The sequence below is a fragment of the Lepisma saccharinum genome, chromosome 1 (assembly GCF_977018435.1).
Source record: "Lepisma saccharinum chromosome 1, izLepSacc3.1, whole genome shotgun sequence".
NCBI classification, from domain to species: Eukaryota; Metazoa; Arthropoda; class Insecta; order Zygentoma; family Lepismatidae; genus Lepisma; species Lepisma saccharinum.
The window spans coordinates 120,238,749-120,264,296 of NC_139229.1; the positions used below are offsets into that span (position 1 = coordinate 120,238,749).

At 38.7% G+C, this 25,548-nt stretch overlaps 1 protein-coding gene across 1 annotated transcript; it reads right to left on the minus strand.

Moving 5' to 3' along the window:
* Positions 1-25,497, minus strand: LOC146000386 (KAT8 regulatory NSL complex subunit 2-like). The gene is made up of 9 exons (XM_083137971.1): positions 25,354-25,497; positions 24,418-24,653; positions 23,382-23,590; positions 14,731-14,893; positions 13,166-13,329; positions 12,708-12,844; positions 8,420-8,542; positions 3,697-3,840; positions 1-443 (listed from the first exon to the last, which is right to left on the minus strand). Exons 1-9 carry the CDS (start codon positions 25,402-25,404, stop codon positions 87-89), a joined length of 1,584 nt encoding a protein of 527 aa, XP_082994097.1. The 5' UTR covers positions 25,405-25,497; the 3' UTR covers positions 1-86.
* Between the last annotated feature and the right edge of the window lie 51 nt (positions 25,498-25,548).

Here is a 25,548-nt window from a genome sequence, read left to right on the forward strand (position 1 = left end):
AAAAACTCTCACTTTTTCTTAATATAATTTGTTTATACAATAAAATGACTGTCCTGTAACACAACACTTTTTATTAAAAAAATCAATTATGAGCCATCTCCTGAAACACTGAAAGCATCACCCAGACCACCTCCTTGCACTGTTGGTTTGTCACCGAACACTCCATTCATTTGTGTCAACTCACTCATTTCAACATTGTCCAGTGCTGACCCAGCATTATTTTCACTCTGTGATGTTTGGTGTCCCCTTACCTTGCTGCTGCTTTGTTCCATTTCACCCTTTGCTGGAAGATGTTCATTCCCCATACCATTAGCAGTAACTGAAGAGTTACCCTGCAGTAGCGAAGTTTCGGATCCTCCTGGTGGATGTGATACAATGGCAGCTTTGTTATCTGAACTCTCCAATCCTGAGAGGTTATTCTGGTCTGGAGTTGTTTCTTCAGTCTATATGAAAAAAAAATATATACATCCTGTTATAGCATATTTTATGTACGAAAGCCTTGCAAATTGGAGAAGTACTTGCAGTAAATTCTGAAATTTTCACCTATTTAACATTTGTTCAGTGATAATAGTCTGCTAGTTGCATACCTGCTTCAAAATGAACTACAGTAGAGCATCGATTATCCGAAACAATTCGGGGCTGGCAGTGTTCGGATAACTGATTTTTCGGATAACCGATCATTTACAAAACAAAGTTGTGCCAGTGCCATAGGAGAAATATAAAACAAAGAAACAGTGATATTAAACACAAAACTGTATATATTTTGTATCACACGTGTTACAAATGCATACCTTACACAAAGTAGTACAGTAAAGTAGGCCTACAGTTTAGGAAAAGAAGTCCAAAACTGTCTTTTGCTTCAGAGCTGAGACTTGAGTTTTTTCCGCTAAATCTCGCACACGTTTTAAAAACAGGAATTGGACAGCATCATAGTCTTCTTCTTGTTCTAACCACTTCATAGCCGTCTCGAGGCAGTGAAAAGCTTCTTCACTGGATGACCCTTTTTCAGCAGTCGTCGTCGCTAGGCTCTTCCTCTTTAGTCGCCATTGCGAACAATATAACAACTACAGCACGATCTGTCACAAGCGAAGGCTCAGACGCCACGAGGCTGGTTATGTACGCCGGTTGGCAGGGAGGGGGAAAGTGCTGCAGCGCTACAGCACTAGCGGAACTACACTTGAATTTGCCGATGAACGCTTTTGGTTAACCGATGTTTCGGTTGGTTGGTATTCGGATAATAGATGCTCTACTGTACCTCAGAAAATATAACATGATTTGAACAGGAAGCACTAAAATCTGAAATACAATACACTTCCGTTAAGACAAGCAGGTCTTCCACTGGCTGCCCCATGCAAAATTTCCATAAACAAAGCACTCCAATGGATGCTCTCACCTACAGTGTACAGTCATAAAAATAGGGTTTCACCAACTCATTGTATTAACAGCTGACTAGTGTTAGAATAACTCTACAACCAGTTGATTCTATGCCATGCAACAAAAGGTGTATAAACTTGTAGACTTATGGTTTATTATTGCACATCAATCACTTGATAACACCTTGTACTTTTGTTGGAATTTATTCAAATTTATGGAACAACAGGGGCTGGCATATTTTTAATAGGTTGTTTAAATACACGAAGGAGTTGTACTGGAAAATCTACTGTTGCATGCTACTGCAGTGGTGAAGTTGAAGAATAGGACATATTGTGTTGTATTCTCATTGCTTTTGATTCACAACACAAATAAAATCCATTGACACACCTTAGTTCTTATGTGTCCTGATGCACTCGCATCATCAAATCCTAGCAATATGTACGAGTTCCATATTTAGTGTGAACTTATATCATGGCAACAACACATGAAATACTTTTAATGGGGCCGTCAGGGTGTCTAGCAAAAGCCCTGAATTCCCTGTTGACAAGAAATTTTCCCTGACTAACCTGCAAGATGAATGTATTCACATGTGATTACCTAAAATAATGCTTACCTTAAGCTGCAATTACTATCAAAGTTCAGGGATTACATTCACTCATTCACTCTAAGCTATCATCAATACACAATTCTTCACTATTTACAAATAAGCAGTCTATCTAAACATATTTACATAATGAACACAGAGCACAACAGCACCTTTCTCACTTAAGAGGTATTTGCTACCAGGTTCAGTTTTCAGTGTCTCCTTCAGTTCCCGAAGAAATTTAAAATTCACATTCGGTCCATCCATTGATATCTGCAAAATTTTATTGCCTACTCAGTTGCCTCTAACATGTCACTTGACCTTGAATGAGCTAGGAACACTGACGCCAATATCGTGTCTTTACTTCCCCACAATTGTCGTCCCAGAACGTAACATTTACATCCATTTATTGCCGCTGGGCTACTTTGTTTAGGGATTTGTCAAATCCAATGACCAACGATTCCTCTCTTTGAAAGTTTCTCAAGTAGATCCTTTTTGAAAAAAGGCGCAATACCAAAAGCAATGGCATAACCTATCTTATCTTTCTGCAGCTGCATTTTTTTTTCGCGATATCGCTATCGGGAAACGTGACACTGAACAAATTTACATTTCATCCTGCAGTTCGCAGAGAACTGCGTGTCATTGCAGTCTGAATGCACCACAATATTTCAGCTTTAGTTACACTGTCATTCAACAGAAATGCCTTATAGTCCCCGTGGTTGTAGCACATTATTGGACCTTTGTGTATTTTCACTCTGAAAAGGAACTGGATGAAGTAGGTTTAAAAGTCGCATCCTTCTTCGATGAATTGAGTTCTTCACTTGCACAGGCAATATTTTCCTGTTTACCTCTCCCACTTGCACTCACAAAAACTATAATCGAGGCAGTTATACTTTGACTCGTCGACATTTTTTTTATGCTTAACGCTTTCCATATGGCTCGACAAAGCACGACGACCCATATTGCTTAAAGTAAAAATCTTGCACCACAATTTGCACTTGGCCGATGCTTCTGCTACTGCACTCGTAACGTGTGTAGTCTCTATACATTGGCACGTGCTGGTGTGTGTGTGGTGGAGGAATGAAGCACAAGGTTAAACTTACAAAAAAGACTACTGAAAAAATTTATTGAAATAGTATTTTGATATATTACTGTTACTCAAGAATTCACATGACTTTTGATAAGTTTGAAATAATTTAAAAATCTTAATTCATGCAGAAATTAAAATTCCCCGACTTTTCCAGATTTTTTAAATTCCCTGACAATTCCCGGTTGCTAGTCACCCACCGTACTCCCTCGAGAATTACGTTCAAATTCATATTAATCCACAGATTTTGATGTTTTACGTAATATAAAATTAGTTCCAGCATGTGGAAAACACAAATAACAGAGATATTCAATCATAAAGTATGACCCACGTAAGCAAAAATCTGCCATGTCAGAGTGCTTTTGTCGCTTATTATTATTGAAACCCTTTGTATGCACACTCAAATAGTGAAAGAACACATCGAAACCTAGCAATCCTAACCTAACTACGTAAAATTATAGTTCATGTTGTGGAATGTAGTTTTGGGTGCTAGATTTACTTGCGCAAAGCCTTTGGAATGTTCTTCACGGTAAAGTAACATGCTAAGGCAACAAACGTACTTTACTTCACAATAACATGTTTCCGCGAGATACTTTCTCTACGGGTCAAGGGTACCATTTTAATTAGAAATGAACTTGACCTATTTACTTACCTTTTGACATTTTACGTGGGGCAATGAAGACAAGCTCACATGATATGTACACGACAAATCCTGGAACATATTGGCAATTGGTTCTCTACACTGTGTATCTGCTTTTGAGCACCCACATGGACTATAAAGTACTTGATGAGTATCCTGTTGAAAAAAAGTACACACATAAATAAAACGGAAAAGGGAGCTCAAGTAACAAGGCTTACTAGAGCTGTTTAAAGGGTTTCTAAACTTTACTTGCATGGATAGCAGTTTGATCATGTTTAAATAATTTACATTCATGAAGTAACAATAACAACAGATATATATATACGAGGGGGTATCAAAAGGTTTGTGCAATATCCTGGAACGAAACAAACTAGAAATCCCCTTGGATATGTGTATTGTATAAGGTATGCCCAAATGAAAAGGAGACCTTTGCTGTACCGGCGTTGTATCTAATCGAAGAAGGTAAATATGATTGCCGATAGATGGTGCGGTGTTTGTCCCAGTTTGCAGGTTTAGTGAACAACTTCGCCTGCTGTTTCCTCAGTTGGCGAGAGTGGTTTTGCGCGGACGGGTGCATTATGGATTCCTCCAGATCAGTGCCGAGAGCTGTAATCCAATTTCTTCGTGCAGAAGGCGAGCATGCTTCACAAATTTATCGCAGGCAGTACTGCAACACGTTGCTGAGGTAAGCTCTCGAAGGGGATAATGCTGTTCCAGGACAACGCTAGGACACATGTGGCCAAGAATACCCTCGACCTGCTGAGAACATTTCAATGGAAAGTCCTCACACATCCTCCATACAGCCCCGACATTTCCCCATGTGACTCCCATATCTTTGGCCCCTTAAAACAATCACTGAAAGGTCAACAGTTCACCTGTGACAAGGAAGGCAGAACACCGTGGAAAACTGGATCCTTAAGCAACCCAGGAGTTTCTACGCTGAAGCCATCCACTCCCTTCTACGCGCTGGGACCAGTGCATCAATATCAATGGCAATTATATTTAGGTATTATATTTAGGTATCATGTTACACATTAATTGTAATTCACTTATTATATAATGCAAATATTCTGTAATATAATACTCTTTAGATATAACCGTGGTCTCCTTTTCATTTGGGCATACCTTATACAATGGCCCTTCTAGGTTAAGCACACAAATTTTTGTATGTTTTGGATGTTTATTGCTATTCTTCTTATACAAGTGAATAAAGGAAGGTGTCATAATTGACAAAATTGAGGCACTGAGCGTCATCAAATTCATGCATCTCCAGGGGAAAACAGCGAAGCACATTCACGATGAGATGAAAGCAGTGTACGCAGATAAAAGCCCATCCTATGAGATGGTTTCCAAGTGGGAACGGCAGTTCCAAACCGGTCACATGGTAATCTCTGATGCCCCTAGCACAGGGAGACCGTCCTTCACAAATGATGCCACATTGATGGAGAAAATGGAGACGACGATAATGGAAGACAGGAGGATCACCATTGAAAGTGTGATGGCCGTAATCGGTGTTAGTTATGGGTTCATCTGGAATATCAATGGGTTCATCTGGAATATCAATCACCAGCTGCACCTTCATAAAGTGCCAGCACGGTGGGTGCCACGATTGCTCACCCCTTTCCAGAAGAGGACTACAGAGGAAGCATCACTGAGATGTTAGGCTGCTGTGAGCTGGATGAAGAGGATTTTTTCAGCAGATTGGTTACAATGGACGAAAGCTGGATCTACCTTTATGACCCAGAAACAAAGGTCTGCTGCTGGTGATGTCCGATTTCTGGGACTGTGAGGGAGTCATCCTGATGGACTACCTGCCACAGGGTTACACAATCACAAGTGACTATTATTTTGATCTCCTAGCTCGGTTACGTGAAGAATTGAAGGTGAAAAGGCGAGGAAAGCTCACAAAAGGAGTGTTGCTATTGGCAGACAACGCACCAGCCCATTCTGCTCATGCATCCATTACGAAAACAGTTAAATTAGGATACAAAATTTTGGCCCCCACTCCATATTTCCCAGACCTGGCACCGAGTGACTTCCTCCTTCCAGAAATGAAATGTCCACTCAAAGGACGCCACTTTGACATGAGGGATGGTGTCATTTCTGAGGTGGAACAGTGGATTCAGGCCCAATTCTATAAAAATGGCTTATGCAAGGTGAAAGACCGCTGGCAGAAATGTGTCACCAAGCATGTCGACTATGGGGAGAAGGACTAATACCACCATGATTTCGTACTTGTCCAAAGTTGTTTCCTTCCAGATAATTGCACGAACTTTTTGATATCCCCTCGTATATAATGAATGGATAAAAGCAAGTAGGGCAAAATGGGCTAAATAAAAAACAAAGAAGGTGAAAGAAAATACTCACCAGACAGTGGAAAAATTATAATATTCGCAGTCTAACGCTTCATCTTCGGTGTAAGAAAAAAGACTGAATCGGAAGTTGGAGATCTGGTAAAGTTGCCAGGTCTCGATCATAGAAGTAGTGCGTTGAACGGTAAAAACACTGTTCCGTAACCAGGCTCCTCAAAACTGAGTGGGAGGATTGGGTTCCGGAAAGGGGGGGGGGGCAGTTACTGGGTGGCCTTGTTCAGGCCAGGGGGAATGGTTGCACTCATGGCTGATATATAAGCCCTCTCCCTTCTTTTGCAAACTGAGGTGTTGGCTGTTTGGGGTAAGAGATGGATGATCGCTACCTGGAAGCAGTCGTTGAAAGGGGTATTGTGGTTGTTTGTATGGACGGCGACAGTGAAGTCCAGGTTGTGGGTGGAGGCACGATGGTTATTGATGCGGAGGTTGAGGGCAGTAGATGTTTCCTCCAGGTAAAAATCACCACAGATGTTGCAGGTGAGGATGTAGATTAAGTTTGAGGTGTGGCATTTGTTTTGTGACCAGAGTGGAGGGATATCCGCGGTTCACCAGGACTTGGTGTAGGTGGAGGTTATAATTCTGCCGGGAGGTGGGTGAAGTGTTCAGGCGCTGTCCCCTGAGGGCCCGAGAGAATGGAATGGCTGTATTGGTGTGGAACCTGTGGGAGCTGGAGAAGTGTAAGTACTGCATGTGATTGGTGGGTTTTATGTGGATAGAGGTTTTCAGATATCCTCCCTCGATGTGCACATCCACATCCAGAAAGGTGATCTGGTTGGGGGAGTGGGTCCAGGTGAACCTTATGGAATGGAAGTGGTTAAGTTGGTCCAGGAAAGCTGAGCCTTCAGAGTTCCTGGACACCCAACCCCTCCTCTAGCTCCGCCGATGACATCTTTATGCTCTGGACACATGGAGAACCCTCCTTTTCAGCTTTCCTGGACCAACTAAACCAGTTCCATTCCATAAGGTTCACCTGGATCCACTCCCCCAACCAGATCACCTTCCTGGATGTGGATGTTGCCAATCGCGGGAGGATATCTGAAAACCTCTATCCACATAAAACCCACCAATCACATGCAGTACTTACACTTCTCCAGCTCCCACCGGTTCCACACCAATACACCCATTCCATTCTCTCTGGCCCTCAGGGGACAGCACCTGAACACTTCACCCACCTCCCGGCAGAATTATAACCTCCGCCTACACCAAGCCCTGGTGAACCGCGGATATTCCTCCATCCTGGTCACAAAACAAATATCGCGAGCTGTCTCACATACCACCACCACAAGAAACCTGCTGCCACCAACCCACCTGCTCTCATCACCTCAACAAAATCACACACACACTACACTCTCTTCTTCCCATTCTGCACAGTGATCCTGAAACCAACAACATCTTTCCCAAACCCAGAGTGGTTTTCAAACGCCCCCTAACCTCCACAAAATCCTGCTCCATTCTTATCACCTCTCACACCCTCTAGGAGCACACAGCCACTGGCAAATTTACCCTCCACCCCAAAGGAACCTGCCACACCTCAAACTTGCTCTACATCCTCACCTGCAACATCTTTGGTGATTTTTACCTGGGGGTAACAAGGCCTGAACAAGGCCACCCAGTAACGCCCGTCATCCCCTATCCTCACCCTCACCACCACCCTTCCCCCCTACTCACAGTTTTCGACTAGCCTGGCGAAAGAACCACCTATACTTTTTGTGGCACTGTCAACACTTTTTTTCAAGACCTTGCAACACGGCAGGTCACGCTAACTCTTCGTTATTGCTACTCGTATTTTTTTTCCAATGGCAACACTTATGCAAGATATTAGGATTTGAAGGGAGTCCACACATGTATCTTTTGATTCATACTAATGGTTCATACTAATATATTTTTTTAAAAAAATCAGTTTTAAAATGGAGAAAAACCATTTTGGGAAATGAATCTAGCACATGTGTGCATGCATATATTGAAAAAGGAAGAAGGGGGAGAACAGCTACATAGCAAATGCAAAGGAACTAGGAAACATGCACCAGGCTCTGGAAAAGTTGAAATGTTTGAGACTGAGGGGGCCACTTCTTAGCTGTGCATAAAAAATGGTAGAAATGGAAGGAAGTGTTAAACCTGAAAAGTTATCAGGTCCAGAATGAAGGTACAGTTAAAGAGTAGCAAAGATGTGTGGTTGCTCTCACGGTTGATACGTAGACACTCTCCCATCTTTTCTGTATTGGGGTGTATTGGAGTGTTTCCTATTTCCTTCTCATTTGTTCCTAATATATAAATATATACAGAAATAAATGGAGGAAAAAAGTTTGAAGGACGGATAAACAAAAATATGTATGTGTGGAAAAGAAGAGAAAAACATTGAAACCTACCTCCAGGATGTGTTTCATGCAGTAACGTGTCAGTGGCAAAGTTCTTTCCCCACATTTAACTCCTCCTTCAGTGAATATACATCTAGCAGTTGGTGGCGGTTTTGGAGTACTTCCATCAGATGTCTTAAAAAGATGAAGAAAATTTGCATTGTAATTATGTACTTTGATATTTAAACACGTATTGTCAAAAGCCACCCTTCCTTAATTCCTCCAGTTTTGCTTATACTAATAAAAACATGGGAACATCTAAGAAATGATGAGAAGAAAAAAAGAGGGGGGACCTCTATTGTACATTTTTAAGGCACCTATGGCAAGGAACTTATAATGTGGAAAATGCAAAATCTGGATAAATGTTATACTATATTACAGTGCTCGAAAAATTTTCTTCAAAGCTAGGCGCCAGCTCTTAAAATCAGGCGCCAAGAAACCACCTACTAGCAATTATGCATACTACAGTGTGTTTCAAAAGTCGCGCAACTCAAACTTTGAAAATGTATAACATGAAAACCGTAAGAGATATTTACACCTGGTTTTCTGTACTAAACTGATCATGTAGGCTATCACTGGGTTAATAAATTTATGTTAGCATTTATCCAAATAAATGAAATTACATTATTTGAAAAATCATTGTTAATTTGCTAAAAACATCCGAGAATTGATTTTCAACAATAAATACCAACTCAGAACAATTTGTGGGATCATTTGTTGGTAGTTGACTAATCGTAAAACAGTTGCTTTGTGAGGTTCAGCAGAAGCACGAGTATTTTTCTTTGAAAACTTCTTGCACATGAATGTAATAATTAGTAGTATCATAAAATACTCTTCACACGCGCTGCTCCAATGTATACGCCATGCTGAATCAATTAAAATAAACAGACAATATTTCGACCTGCTAGTGTTGCCATCTACGGAGATATGTCCCAAAAACCCAAAAATGTAACTTTTTCACCTAAATTTGTCAGTCAAAAATCCATCAAATGTTCTACATGACCAATATTGGTCGTAAATGACAGATTGACATGGCATCAGACATCTAATTATGACCCTTCGATAATTTCTTACATATTTTTCTCACTCAGAAGTGCATTTCTGGAAAAATGTTAATGCTGCCTTCTGCCAGTTATTAATTTATCTAATTTTCTGTGTGGCGTAAACTGATATTTTTTTAGCATTGTAAATATCTCAATGGATAAGGCTTTATAATGCAGGAAACCTGGTGTAAATATCTCTTACGGTTTTCATGATATACATTTTCAAAATTTGGGTTGTGAGACTTTTGAAACATTATGTATAAGAAGCTGAGCATCACGGTATTCAAAACATTGCTAAATCATTTGAGAAAGCAGGAAATGGGGGACAAAGAGTAAGAAATTGTTACCGATTCTATGGAATGTTCACAACGTTGATAAAAAAAATTTGCTAACTTAAGGTGTACTGCAATTTCAAAATTTCGTACATATTACAGCAAAAGATCACAGTTGCTAGGTTGGAATTTTTAGTCGCCATGGCAACCTGGCGAACGTGATTTTTCGAGCCCTACCATATTATATTCTAGGGACCCGTAAGGCTAAATGTATAATGTAGGAAGACATTTTGATTGGTTGATTGATATAAATTATGAGCACATCAGTTATTTGTGCCCATTGCACAATACAGGGATAAGCTGCTTCACTAAAACAAAGCTGAAGAAAGAATAAAATGGAGTGACTTTATACACTTTCTAAAACTTAAGACTGTACTGTCTCCCGAGGATAAAACCTCCATGAGAATGAGTGATGAAACTGGTGAAGAGACACTCCCAAAGAACACCCATGCCAAGGATAGGATTTGAATCTAGGACCCTGGCACTGCAGCACACTGTGTTAACCAGTTGGCCGTCGAGGTCAGTTTCTTTTCCATTTCTGGTTCTAGAACAGGGTGCCCCATTATGCACAGAACACTGAATCTTGTGTATTATGCATTACTAGAGGCATGCATATTTAGTTTTTGACGAAAATACGAAATGTGAAATAAAACATTGTAATGTTAATTTTTCATGTTTGTGAAAGGTGTGAGGTGCATTTTTCTACCCTGTTTTGTCACGAAATGATGCGAAATGAACTGAAAAATGCAAAATACACTCTTAAACACGAAATTTGCCATTTATATACCGATGCGACACTTTCTGAAGTCTGAAGTATCCTGTGAGTTATGCAATTCAAGGAAAATTGATTAATTCTGCTGCAAACATTTGAGAAACAAAAATGGACCCCTTTATACAGGAATAAAATTCATATTCTGGTAACGATTTAATGTGCTATTAGAAGGGATATGTTTATTTTGTGTAATAGTGTAGTTTTTAAATAATATTTGGGATTATATTCACATTTTTAAAATCAAAATGTCATTTTATATACTGCTTTTTCACCGGTATAACAGCAAAATTTCATTTCATTTACCACTTTTGAACCCGATTGACTCTGTTTTTGTACCGAAATTTTGCTTTTTTATTTACCAAAAATATGTGCCTCTATGCATTACAGTTATTCATTATGAATGTGCGAAACACTCACAATAGCAATACAACACATACTTTAAAAATATTCAAAAAGCACAAAAAATGGTACTTACGTTTTATGAGTATGTTATTTACAAAATGACGTCTCGAGAATCTACTGTTCTCTTCTTCAGGTCCAAAACTTCGACTACGAAAAACTTTCCATAGCCACGTCAAGATATTTTAAAAATCAGGAACAAGGATGTGGATTTAATATACAGGGTGGGCACAAAGTCCTGTGCCCCCATCCATATTGTGACTGCAATTGCTAAATTATTATTTGTTGCTAATGCATGTGTATCTTGCATGTGTAAATCATGGCTGACACAAGTGACTACACCATTGAACAATGCCCGATTGCCAGCTGTTGGTCACGAAAGGGAACGAACTGGATGAACATTGGAGAATGTGCGAACAGACTTCCAACAGCAGTTTGGACGAGCCCCTCCTCCAAAATTCACATTGCCGTGATGGGAAAAGATTTTTACCACCGGTAGCATGAAGGACAAACCACAAAGTGGTAGTAAACGCCTTTATGGTCCTTATTTTATGGACAAGTTGTGAATCAGCATGAATATCTGAACATGCTCCGTAATTGGTTTGTACCCCTCTTGACAGACATGGGGATTAAGCAGACATGCTGGTTACATCAAGATGGTGCACCCGCTCATTTTGCCATTCGAGTTCGCGAGTACCTCAATGAAGTCTCTCCACAACGTTGGATTGGTTGTGGGCCTCCTGCCTTATCGGCTCCACTAAACTGTCCACTACGCAGCCCTGACCTCACAACGTGCGACAATACACTATGGGGTTTTATCAAGGAAATTGTCGCCAAGGACCGTTATGATGTGGTTGAAGAATTGAACGATGCTGTGCGGAGTGTGTTCACACACTTTACTCCAGCAATGTTGAGGAAGATGTCACACAGAACATGGCGACGAAAAATTACGAAAATGATGGGTTCATACGGACCCTTTGGACAGTTAAGATGTAGGCATGTGATCTGTGAAATACTGGATAGGTATAGGTCATACTATATCATATATTAGTGGGGGTCACGGGACTTGGTGCCCACCCTGTAGGTTAGACAGGAATTCAAAAACTATGCCTAAAACTGTTGTAGCCTCCATATTCTGGTACAAATTAGCAGTCCCTGGTGTTAAAAGATCCCTTCCATCTAAAACACTTATTTCAACCTTGAACAATTTAAAAAAGGTTAAAAACGGCCCGTGTCATTTCACTACCCATAGTGACCCCAGAATGTTTCCTCACCGAATGCATAGTTCTTGAATTCCTGTATATCAAATCCACATCCTTATTCCTGGTTTTTTAAATATCTTGACATGGAAAGTTTTTCGTAGTCGAAGTTTTGGACCTGAAGAAGAGAACAGTAGATTCTCGAAATGTCTGTTTGTAAATAACATACTCATAAAATGTAAGTACCTTTTTTTGTGCTTTTTGAATATTTTTAAAGTACGTGTTATATTACCGTTATTGTAGGTATATACCATACAATGACTCGTGACCAGTGTCTCAATTCCATATTGTCCTGCACATAATAAAGATGGGCTGCCCCTGTTCTACAACAAAATTTATAAGGGTTGCCACAAAGTATAGTTATAAGAACAAAAATTGTGAAGCTGAGTGCTGATTAGATGTAATTGAAGGGACATTCAAAGCACAGGTTGGGAACTTTAGTGCCAAGATTGAAAGTTTACCAATTAACGCATAACACATTTTATAATGGCTTACCTGAAGTCTTCGATCTAAGGTTTTCTTATGCAAAACAGCTTCTATCCCACTCTTTCGATGGTAATGATTCAAAGCTTTAAGTTTCTCATACAACTTCTGCTCTTCTGGAGTAGTTTTTGGTTGTTTGTGGATACTTGCTGCAACAACATAGCATAATTAATATTTAGGCCATTTTAAACATTCAAATTTGATTTTAATATGTACCAAATTCCTTAATTTAATTGTATGAAGTTTTCTCTCATGTACACAAAAAACTGGACAAGATTGGACCCTAAAGATTTTATATATGGAAAAATTCCTTTAATGTTACACTCAAATAACGCATGACAATATTGAGGTAAGGATTCTATCACAAATTTGAATGCAGAATTTCTTATTTTTCACATTATGCTTTTATTTCATATCTTAAAATTAAGTTAAAGTTTATGACAATAATTAAAGGAATTTTTATTACTTACTCATAGTTTCTTTTTCCTTCTTCATACCCTGTAAATATTTCCTCCTCTTTTCCCTCAGAACATGCTGAAGCCTTTTAAACTGTTCTATGTAAAGAGACTGCAACCTGATTAACTTGTCTCGGGTGATAAGGGCTACTTCATCTGCTGTATATGTTCCTGCATGTCTGAAAATAAGTTTCATTATTGATTGGCTGGAAATATTTGCCTATAGAAGATTTAGATGCTACACTGAGATGCAAATTTGCATTTAACTTTATTTGAGCATTATGTAAGACACAATAATGTCACTTATGTCATCTTGGAGTGTGACTTGATTCATCTTTTAAGCAGTGATAAAAGCATACTAACAGAAAATTTGTACAGAGATAAAATTGCTGATATTTTACAAACTTGCAATACTAAAATTGGTCTAATATGGTTTCATAATTTATTATTAGCCAATACCAGTGCTATTGGTTTATAATCACTCATACTTTTCCAGAGTCCGGGAGTCTCTCCGAAAATGTCATGAGAGACATGGGCGTCCGGAAGGGGGGGGCAAGGGGGGCCGTGCCCCCCCCCCTGGAAAATGAAAGCCAACCAAAAAATATGTATTTCATACACATAATTTCATTTTAGCCACAATAATATGTGTTAATTATTGCATGAACACCATAAATTCAAATTTAAGCAATGTTTTTTAAGGAACAACACTATTTTTGGGGAAAATTTGCCCCCCCCCCTGGAAAAAATACCTTCCTTGCCCCTCCCTGGAGAAAATCCTGCGGACGTCCATGATGAGAGATTAATTATGCAAAATGCACAAGTTTATTATTTTTGTTACAGCATTGTGGAAAACTGGGTCCACCCTGCAACGAACTGGGAACTTTTCAGGCGGGCACATTTAAAAAATGTGCAGTTACGTGTACACACACAAAATGTAGAAAGGAAACTTCTTATCCGAGAGAGTTGAAGTTGGTTTTGATTTTCGGAGAATGACCATACTTCTGTAGAAACTGAGAAAGTGAAATAATTTCATTGTCCCTCCCAACAACTGTAATTGGAAGAAGAAAAAGATGAAATTCTACTCAAATATATTAATTTGGAGTCAGTATGCTTCAAATAGATCAGATTGCATTTGTCAAAAACTTCCCTCCTGTGGCTTCCAGAATATATCAAATATCAACCCTCTATAACAAACAGTTCTCATTTAGTGATGCTTATTGTGTATATTACATAACTTGAAAAGCCTGCACTTTTATATTGATATTGATTTCTTGTAAAGAAACAGCTTCCAGCCAACGTACTGAAGTATTGCATTCAAATTAATTAATGCTAATGAAAACAGAAATGCAATATCTTACATGAAATAATGAATACTTTAAATGGAAACTCTGGTATAGATTGACATGTTTCAATTAAAAACTATTTTCAACATTTATAAATATTCTGAAAGACTACCTTCTTTTCAATTTACAAGTATAGGTATCTGTGGGAATCTGTACGAGCCTCTGCATTGGGTCAAAGTGTATCAGCTCAGCCCTATATATTTTCTTAAATTATGGATAGTGTGTGAACATACTCACTTTAAAGGATCTTCCATATCACTATCTATGCTCTCAGCTTCAGATTCCACATCACCTCTCCAAGCACTGTCAAGCACAGATGTTTCTGCATCGCTATCTGAATCACTTGCATAATCCAATATTTTGGAAGCAGAGCTGTTTACTTTTTGTGCATCAATATCAACTGCAAGTACAAAGATACAAAAATCAGTATGGCAACTTGAAAAAAAGAAAGCAATAGATTGAGAAATGTATGGGGTAGTTTGTAACAATATACTACAACAAATTCATACCAGTGATACAGTCACCTCCAAGGGAAGTTGCTTGAAGTCAATGTCTAAATTGTGGTACAGGAGGGTATCTATCTGTTACACCAGAGATTGGAGCCAAATCCTAGAGTGAGCTGTCTCATTGATGTAATCATGTACGCAACTCCGGTGTTCACTAAACAATCATCCATGACTACCTTACGGGTGAACCTGGAAAGAGAAGAATGGCCAACGCACAGTCCTTTCTGTGCTTCCATGCCACAATGCAATACAGAAGGAAGAATCTTCCCTTTCATACTTCACAATGGCAAAAATTTGAATGTTAAATACACATAACACACACACACACACACATATATGATGAAGATGCAGGCATCCATGAGATGGCAGTTTTGATAGATTGATTTGGTCATTTCACGCTACTTTTTTGCCAATTGCAACAATGAGGATGAGCGATTATATGATAAAATTGATAAAGACACACTTGAACTGAACACCCGCACCAGAATTCAAGTGCGGAACCCTGGTGTCATAGTGAATCTTCGTGAAATACATGTAAGGGGTGTGTTGAGTGAACCAATGTTAACTTGCAAATCGCAGCACTACTCGTGGAAAACAGAAGTAAACGAAAACAACTTTGGGTAACTGTGATGAAATGGAGACTTGCTGTGAAAAATCTACTCACATGCACACAAGGTTGAAAATTCATTCTTTAAAAAACGTATTATTGAAATAAATAAAATATACATGTAGATCTGGCTATTGGTGAATATGCAAAATGTAGGACTCTGCTGATGCTAATGTGGTATTCAAATTTAATCAACAGTACCCATAATTAGATACTTATTCAGAGTCCAGGTACCAGAGGGTTTGTAAAAATATCATGTGACACTATTGCAACATCTTATTGTCTTGTAAATTATGCATAATTTTGCACCAACATTGAATTACATAATTTTGCACCATCATTGAATTACCTAATTGCCTATAGCTATTTGAAGGGCTCGGGTGTAAAACATGGTGACAAAATGTAGATTTCAAGATATTCAAAGTTGATGTTTCACAAAAACCTGATTTACAAATTAAAACAAATTTCTAAATTATTTAGAGCAAATATGATTCACTTGTATGTTTACTATCATACAAACATCATATTTCATCCAAATAATTTTTTTCGGTGGTGCTACATGCGATTTGTTTGAGGGTTGTTAAAGGAATTGTTGTAGTTACCATGCTTTACATGCAAAGATATTATCAAAATGAGTGATCAGTTACTGCTTTATTCAAGCTAACTTGTGATGTAAGTTCAATAATAATATTTTGACATTAGACTTTTTATAGCAACCATAACAATTTGTAACACAAAAATGAAATCCTTTAATAATAATAATTTTTATTCAATAAACAATAACCTGAGCTATTTGTTGTTTTTCGAAAAAAAAAAAAAGTTTTTCATTTTTTGAAAAACAAAAAAAACCATCCCTAGTATAAATCTCTATCTTCAAGATAACAATTACCGGCCCTGTGGCGGAGCAGTTAGGAAACTGCGCTACGATGCCAGGGGTTCCGGGTTCGAATCCGAGCCTGGGCATTGATGTTTTTGAGTGCTTATTCATCAATTTCATCATATCGTAACTCATCTCCATCTTCGCAAATAAAAGTGACACAAGACGCGAAGTAAAATAAAGCAAATTAATGAAGACACAATTATGACCTTGTAACTTTCTGTTGTATTTTTCTTTAACTTGATTGAAATGTACACAGGGATTAAGTTTTAATAGTTTTCACTGATATTTAGCTCTGATGGAATAAAATAGTTATAATTTTGAACCAAGAAGAAGACATATTTGCAATATCAACAATAAAATAGTTTGCATTCATCAAAGTCACACATATCATAAATATGAAAGTTAATTAAATTACAAATACGTAGAGGCACACATTTTTCGTAAATAAAAAAGCAAAATTTCGGTACAAAAACAGTCTATTTCGGGTTCAAAAGCGGTACATAAAATAAAATTTCGGTGTTATAGCGGTGAATAATCACATCAAAAGTGCTACATAAAATGACATTTTGGTTTTAAAATTGTGAATATAATCCTAAATTTGATTTAAAAACTGCACTTATTACACAAAATAAACTTATCCCTTCTAATAGCACATTTATGTAGTTACCAGAGTATTAAGTTTATTCCTGTGTAAAGGGACCTTTTTTGCTTCTCAAATATTTGCAGCAGAATTAATCAATTTTCCGTGAATTGCATAACTCACAGGATACTTCAGTGTGTGTTGCATCAGTATATAAACGGTAAATTTCGTGTTTAAGAGCATATTTCGCATTTTGCAGTTCATTTCGCATTAGTATTTCGTGACAAAACAGGGTAGGAAAACGCACCGCACACCTTTCAGAAACATGAAAAATGAACAGTACAACATGTTATTTCATCAAAAATGAAATTTGCATGCCTCTCTACAAATACGTTATTAGGCCCACCATAAAAATATTATAACTTTTAAAATGTGCATTACAGATTTATGAAAGAAATATTTTATTAAAAACTAAAGTGAGAATCATAGAACTTAAGACCTTCTGTAAACAAAAGCACGTGTATCATAATAGTGTTGCCAACTTATGACAATAAAATTATCTACGTAGCCTACAAGATGCAGAGACGTTCTATTTGTCAACGGACGCGTTATAGCAATGTTTCTCTTAAGGAGGCCCTATCACTTGTTGGGAGTTAATTTGATACGTAGCTTAAAAAGAACAATTAAATATACATCTTGGCCACTCGGTGGCTGAGTGCAAGTAGAGACGATTACCCAAATGTGGAAGATAAAGTCTTAAATGTAAAAAATAAAGAACAAAATGTATATTTTATCCATGGGCGTCTGGAAGGGGGGCAAGGGGGGCTATGGCCCCCCCCTGGAAAATGAAATCCAACCAAAATTATATATTTTTTACATACAATTTAGTTTCAGCAACAATAATGTGTGTTAATTATTTTCCCTGGGGAAAATGTGCCTTGTTTGACCCCCTGGAAAAAAACCTTCCTTGCCCCTCCCTGGAAAAAATCCTACGGACGTCCATGATATTATCCCCTACCGGATGTGACAGTTCAGTACCAAATGATAATTCTTCTGTCGTCTTATGCTAAAAATAACTTTTGCTAGGGAATTCGATGACACATTGAGATAAATGACGTTTTTAAAACAGTTGTTTATTGATTAAATTCATTGGGGTTTGAAAGTATGATTTATTATTACTATTACACATAAGTAAGCTGATAGATTTAATTTGATTAACTAAGTTCTTGAATCGTATTCATCGTCTCGGAAACTAATGACATAAAGTGCGTGTCACAGTGTGGGAGATCTACACCTCAATGTCACACATTACAACATGCTCCAGACTTTTCTTCAACGTCTCTAAAGTTATGCTATCCCAAAACACTCGTATGCCCTTTTCAGCTCTATCTAAAATTCTGGGTTAAGCAGCAAAAACGCCGAGGGAGACTAAAACGGCAACTCAATGAAGCATTGTCACTGGAAAGAAAAGTGGGGGAAGAGGACGGTAAGAGGCAGTCACATTTTATTGCACCCTACATATAAAATGCATATTTGCAGGTTTTTTTAAAAAAACAAAATTACCATGATTTTCTTCTTTCTAGAGCGAAGGTGTTCTTTTTCAATCAACCTCCACCCATAACCCTCTCGCGTCTTGCCCTCATCTCAACCTCACGGTCTGCCATTGCCCTCCCTCACCCCCACAAGTCTTACAGTGTGTGATGGTGTTTGTGAGGTCTGCAGTCATGAGGGTCGCAATTGATGGTGCACACCTGCTATGGTCAGCCCATCTGTGTCCCTTCACCCCACAGCACCCTCACTGACATCGTGAAATCAAATTATCATGTGCCGACATTGGCCACACCACTTCAGTTTCTTCACCGACTTAGTGCGAAGGTATTGGGGTTGGCAACAACCTAATAGCGGATTTCTTCCACCGCATATAGTCCGTTTTAAAAAAGCTTGCCAATGCTAAAAAAAATATGTAAATTATCCCGGAATATGAATTTTAAAATAGCTTTTCATTAAAGGTTTCTGCTTATAATAATAATACGTGATGATTGAATAAATTACAACTGATCACGTGAGCGGCAAGAAAGTAGCGCCAGTTTCAAATATGGCAACTTCCATGAGTGCAGGAAGGTCTCCGTGTTCTCCGAGTTTCTTTCAGAAACATCGGCAAGGACAGCCGTTGAAAAGTGGCGAGAAGCAGATTGTTCTGAACGTTTATGCAACATTCTGTCGGTGGCATCCTGAAAAAACAGTGAAGGAGGTGGTGAAGTTGGTGTCCGAGTGCAGTGGTGTGTCAGCGTCTTCTGTTTTCGGTGCGTTGAAAGAACGGAAAACGACCGGTGAAATTGTGACTCCCGGGAAGAAACACAACGTTGTTGCTCGTGTGAACAAGTACACCGATTTTGAAATAAGCGCAATACGGCGCAAAGTGCACTCCTATTTTTTTAATCAAGAACTACCCACCGTGCGGAAGGTATTGGCGGATGTTAATAACGATGAGGATCTCCCCAATTTTAGCGCGTCCACGTTAAAGCGCCTCTTGTTGGACGTTGGGTTTGTTTATGGGAAGCGAAGTCGGCAGACAGCACTCATCGACAGGGACGATATTGTTTTTTGGCGCCGAAAATACCTCCGGTCCATAAGGGAACTGCGAAAGCAAGGTAAGAACATTTATTACTTGGATGAGACGTGGGTAAACGCAGGACACACTGTGAGCAAGGCGTGGCACGATAGCACTGTCACCTCCAGGAAGAAAGCTTTTCTCGAAGGACTGTCAACCGGACTGAAGCAACCGTCAGGAAAAGGCAAGAGGCTCATTATTGTTCATGTTGGAAGTGGAAGTGGGTTCGTGGACGGTGCACAGCTAATTTTTGTGTCAAAGACTACAGGTGACTACCACGAAGAAATGAACGGTGATGTTTTTGAGGAGTGGTTTTCATCTGTTCTGCCAAAACTTGACCCGAACAGTGTTATTGTGCTGGATAATGCTCCCTATCACAGTGTGAAATGTGAAAAGTTGCCAACCACTGCTTGGAAGAAGGCTGACATATTAGCTTGGCTGAGCGAAAAAGGCGTTGTACTTCCAGCTGACGTGCTCAAGGCGGAACTTTTGGATCACGTTTCACGTATGAAGCCAAGCTATGACAAATACGTTGTCGACGAAATGGCGAAGAGAGCCGGGCACACCGTGTTGCGTCTACCACCTTACCATTGCAACCTGAATCCCATTGAAATGATATGGGCTCAGGTCAAAGGGTACGTTGCGCGCAACAACAAGACCTTCAAGTTGGACGAGGTCAAGAGACTGACTGAGATTGCCATGTCTCAGATTTATGTGCGTAACTGGGCGGACGCAGTACGGCATGTCATTGAAACCGAAGAGCGGAAATTGTGGGAAGTGGACAACCTGACAGACGATTTAAATTTGGAAAGATTCATTATCCAAGTTAATGACGGGGAAAGTGAATCGGAAGATAGTTGTGATGAAGATCTGACAGGCATCGAACCTCTCCCATCGGATTAAAGTAAGTAAATATTTTGCCCTTGCATAAATAATGTGAGTTCTTATTGTCGCTTTTTTTCAGTGCTCAAGAAAGAGAAATGAATGGAGATAAACAATCTATTTTTTATGTTTCGGCTTTGTCTAGTTTCTGCTAAAACTGGCGGGACATTGTTGGACAAAGGAGAAAAACAATTCTCTGCATGTCAACAATGTTGGGCAATAGCTTGGTGGAAGGGGTAGCAAGGAAAAGAAAAGGCTTGAATTTACTGAATCGACTCTCGCTCTCTTAGTTTTACTTTGGCCCCGTCATACTGGGAGAAAAGGGGGGGGGGAGGAGGGACCAGTTAACCCACTTTAAGATAAATGAATTTTTTGAAGTCGAAAATATGTTCATACCTGTACTTCAAGCTTCAACAAGAACACGTATTTAATCACACTTCGAAAATTTATTTTGCTTCAATGTGTAGGGATGTCATAAAACATAGGAATACGTTTTCTTTTCATGTAACGTATTCGGGTGAAATGCGAGTGAACAACAGCATATGATGACCGCGCCATCCATGAACAGCTGACGCGGAGTGATACGTTACTCGAAGTGAGACGGTTGTTTACAGAGGGTCGGAAGGTTCGTGATTCTTAGTTTAGAAAGAAATATTTTATTAAAAACTAGAAAGAAATATTTTATTAAAAACTAAACTGTTCCAAATAATTGATATGATTCAGATCAAATTACATATTCCTTAAGTGTAATACATTTTTGACGTTGCTTGTAAGGCATGGTATCTTAAAGCAGCCTTAAATGTATATACCTAATTAAAAATCAAACAAATTTCTATGTGACTACAGTTATTTATATCTAGTAGAAGAAAAGTATGTGCTTCTCTACTAGATCGCAGTTCACATCCAGGTAAGAGAGTAAAATTTAATTCGAAGCTGCCATTATGAGTACTGCTGCATGTAAACAATGGTACAGTAGAATAGACAAGACAAGAAACTCCTCGTGGCCGCATGGCCAAGCCATACGTAGGAGAGAAACGCACGGAAACAGGGTTGGCAGTGCATACGGGCCAAACTGTTGCACATTATGGTATGAGTGAGGCGTTGTCAACAACCACCACACTGTCTGGTGTCAAATTTGGGATCAACTTCTCCCGTTGCCTCTTCTCAAAATTTTGGGCATTAATAGCATGGTGGTAATTGCCAAAAGATTTTCCACATTTGAACATTAACAGTGCACATGGAACAAAACCCACTTCGCCGCCTGCATGTACAACAATTACACGTTGCCCTTTAGACACCGGTGCTTTGACGCCAGCCGCGGTTCCATTCACCCAAGCTTCTTTCTTTGTTTTCGAGCTGTGAAAATAAATCTCATCAACGTAAACAGTGGGTTTACCTTGTCGACGAAAGATTTTTATGGCTTTGAACGTAAACTTCTTATTTCGTCCTTTTCTATAAGCAATTGTCTATCATTTTCTGCCTTTTCCCACTTAAACTCTAGGTCACGTATTATCTTGTGCACACACCAGACACTGCCTTGGAACTCTTATTCTTTGTTTCAAAACCCTTCGGATACCTTCTAACGTTGACCTTTCCCCGTCCGTAAGGTGAAATTCTTGCACAGCATGCCTAACAACACACTTATCGAACTCTTCTTTATCACTCTTGATTTTTCGGCGAGGTCGTGTTTTATGGGGCGTATGAAAGTGTTTCTTCAATGTAGTGCATGCTTTACTTTCTATTACAATTCTTCTCGCACTCCTGAATGAAACACCACATGCGCGAGCCACCCTCCTTTGCAGATGTTTTTCGGACATACAAACTCCCAGCTCGTCTTTCATAAATGCATATACAATTTCTCACACTTGGCTGCGGATTACTTTCCGTCCACAGAGTTCACTTGTTTTCTCTGAACTGCAAGCTTACACACTAGCAAGTACACTGCACACAAAATCACACACTTTAAATGAAGACAAGGAAGTCTATTACGTTGTTTCTCGGTGCTCACACAACATTTATGACGTTCGACAGCCCTGCCTGTGTGCACGATAAGGGAAGTTCGTGCATACGCTTGCTACGTTTCCGATCCAGCACACCGGTGGGAGAGTTTCTTGTCTCACCTCTTGTACTGTATCTACAGTAGATACCACGTTTTACATTAAAAAGAATGTACGTTGCCATGCACAGTTTTAGTCGCATTTTTGATTGGCAACCTCTTCATTCTCCTCATTCTTATTCGGTGGTACATATTCCGGGTCAATATGGGAATCATATACACTTTCTAACTCATTCTCATCTTTGCTGTTGCCTCAATACTCGCGAACTTTCTGAGACACATTGCAATTCAGTAACAGCTGTTTCACCACCATCTTTGCTACTTACCATACTGAAACAACTGGTAGATACCATAACTTTCAACACATCTAGCTCTGTCATCTGTTGACGAAACAAAACACATCAAGTACGATTCGACTCCATTTATGATGGACTACACGATGTACATTGTAACTCCAAAATGACCAAAATGTCACTTACCATGTTTTACACCCGAGCCCTTTATTTAATACTCTCTCATCTAATTCTTTGAATTTTTAAAACCAAAGCTTTGGTTTATTGATGTGCTTTAATTGCAACTGCATACTTATATATCAATACACTAACTGATATTTAATTGCTACAATGTTCACGCATTGGTACTGGAATTGTGGAAAGCTGTAGAGTATCGGCTTAGCAGTTACAAACTGTAAAACAGGTATGAATGTTGAAAGGATTTTAATGTAACATGTAGAACTGGGTCTGTATATTCTTCACAAATTACATACCAAATGGGTTCAATGGTTGTGATGTTGAGGTCTGATTGTTCGGTTCATCGCCACTACCTCGTAGAACCAGTTCTTTTCCTTTTGAATCGGCATCTTGGGCATAATGGTTAAGATCAGATAACAAGGTCTCTGGTGTTTGATGTGGTTTTCTTTTACGTGTGGCTCTTTGCCTCAAAAGCTGGGCTTTCCAAGCATGTCCTGCACAAAATCTGTGAAACAAAAAAAACTCCATGAGAACACTTGCACTTTTAATATCTTTCAACTTTCATGATTAAGATAGTGGGTAAAATAAGTACTTCACTTTCCCAAAAAACTGTGGTGATATGGAATTTTTAAATTAGAACTGATCATATAAAAATATTAGTAGCCTACAGTCCTACATAGCTACGGGACCTATTTATTTATTCTTTATGCATCATTAACAACTACAATTTATTGTAATTACTCCAGAATGGTAGAAGAGAAATAACATTAACTCTGCACATTTTCCACATGTCAAGATAAGAACCGGTAAGAATTGACAATATAGAGAAAGTCTTAAATTTTGCTAATTTTCGGTATACTAACTAATTTTGGCCTGCTAATTACGAATCCGTTGTAAAAAACCGGGGGTCACATCTGGAAATTGTACATTTTGATGAAACATTGTTCGTTAGCCCCAAAAACCATCCACGGGTAGCCCCACAACCCATTGACGTTAGCCCCAAACACAAACAACAGGTAGCCCCACGAACCATTCACACAAGGTTAGGTTAGGTTCCATTAGCACTCATTTCAGCCCTAAATTCATTGAAAAAGTAGGGTTCGTACTAGAATTTCACATTATAAATCATTTTCTTGTAAAACAACGGCTGGTTGGAAACAATGACAGGAGATTACATTTTCGTTCGTAAAACTATGCATATACACACCCCTCCCCCCTCTCTCTCTCTCTCTATATATATATATATATATGTTAGTATACCGAAAATTAACAAAATTGGAGACTTTCTCTATATTGTCAATTTGCTCCTAAAATCCAACAAATAATACTAACCCATCTCTTTTGTCTGCCTTTGGAGCAGCAGCAGTGCATCTTTTCCCATTTGATGTATATATATAGTTGCATTGTTTGTAAGGAGCATTTTTATCATCTAATATGTGTTTTACGCAGTGTTCATATCCCTCCAAGGAATTGCTACTGCATGTGTAATTCGAATACTTGCACAATGTTGTTTCAGATGAAGTTTTAGACTTCTTTACATTAACAGGCCTTGCCGATCTGATCATTTCCTGAAAGAAAAAAAGGTTGTCAGAAAACGGGCCTTACAAACAATAGATAAAAACATTTCATGATGACATACCAGGTGAAAATTGTTAATTGATTATTGGGCATAATTTAATTATGTGGTGATTACAAAAGGGGAAAAAAAAACCCGCACAATTCAAAGTTGATTGAGCGTTCATGCAAAATTGACATATTCTCGATGCAAGTTCTACTTTCAAAGTTACAAAATAAATAAAAGATCAATTTTACTACCAATACAAATGAAAGTCCATTTTTATTTCCATATGCGTTGACATCTTAATATTTTAGGTTAATAGTAAATACCACAGTAGTTAATAACAACAACATTCTATTGTATCTGAATCCAGGTGCCGTATTCTAACCACTACACCAAAGAGGCCAGCAAATGCGCATCACGTTGCGTATATGGATCTTATAATTAGTCTGATCATTAATACGCAAATTTCAAACCGCAATTTTTTAAAGTACGAAGATGATGATTATATTTCTTTCATAAATGTTTCAAACAAGAATCGTTGATCATTTCACCTCGGTTAATTTCTGATACTTGAACTTATTTATCTTTAATATTATCCTAAAATGTACGCCATCTTGAGCACAGGGATTGCCCTTAATTTTACACTGGATAATCACTCTTGCATAGAATAACAAGTCCAAAATATGAAGCACATTTAATTTACTTACCTTTTGTGTATCTTTCGCAAATTTACTAACGACCCTGTAACTGTGACACATGAGCTTCTGAATCGGAAAGTGCGATACAATGTTGCACTGCTATACACGTTTGTATACACGGGAATGATTTGAGGAGAACGACGGAAATGGGAAATCCAGCAGTCAGTAGCCGTAGTTTTAACTGTGTAATTTATGCGTTATGTA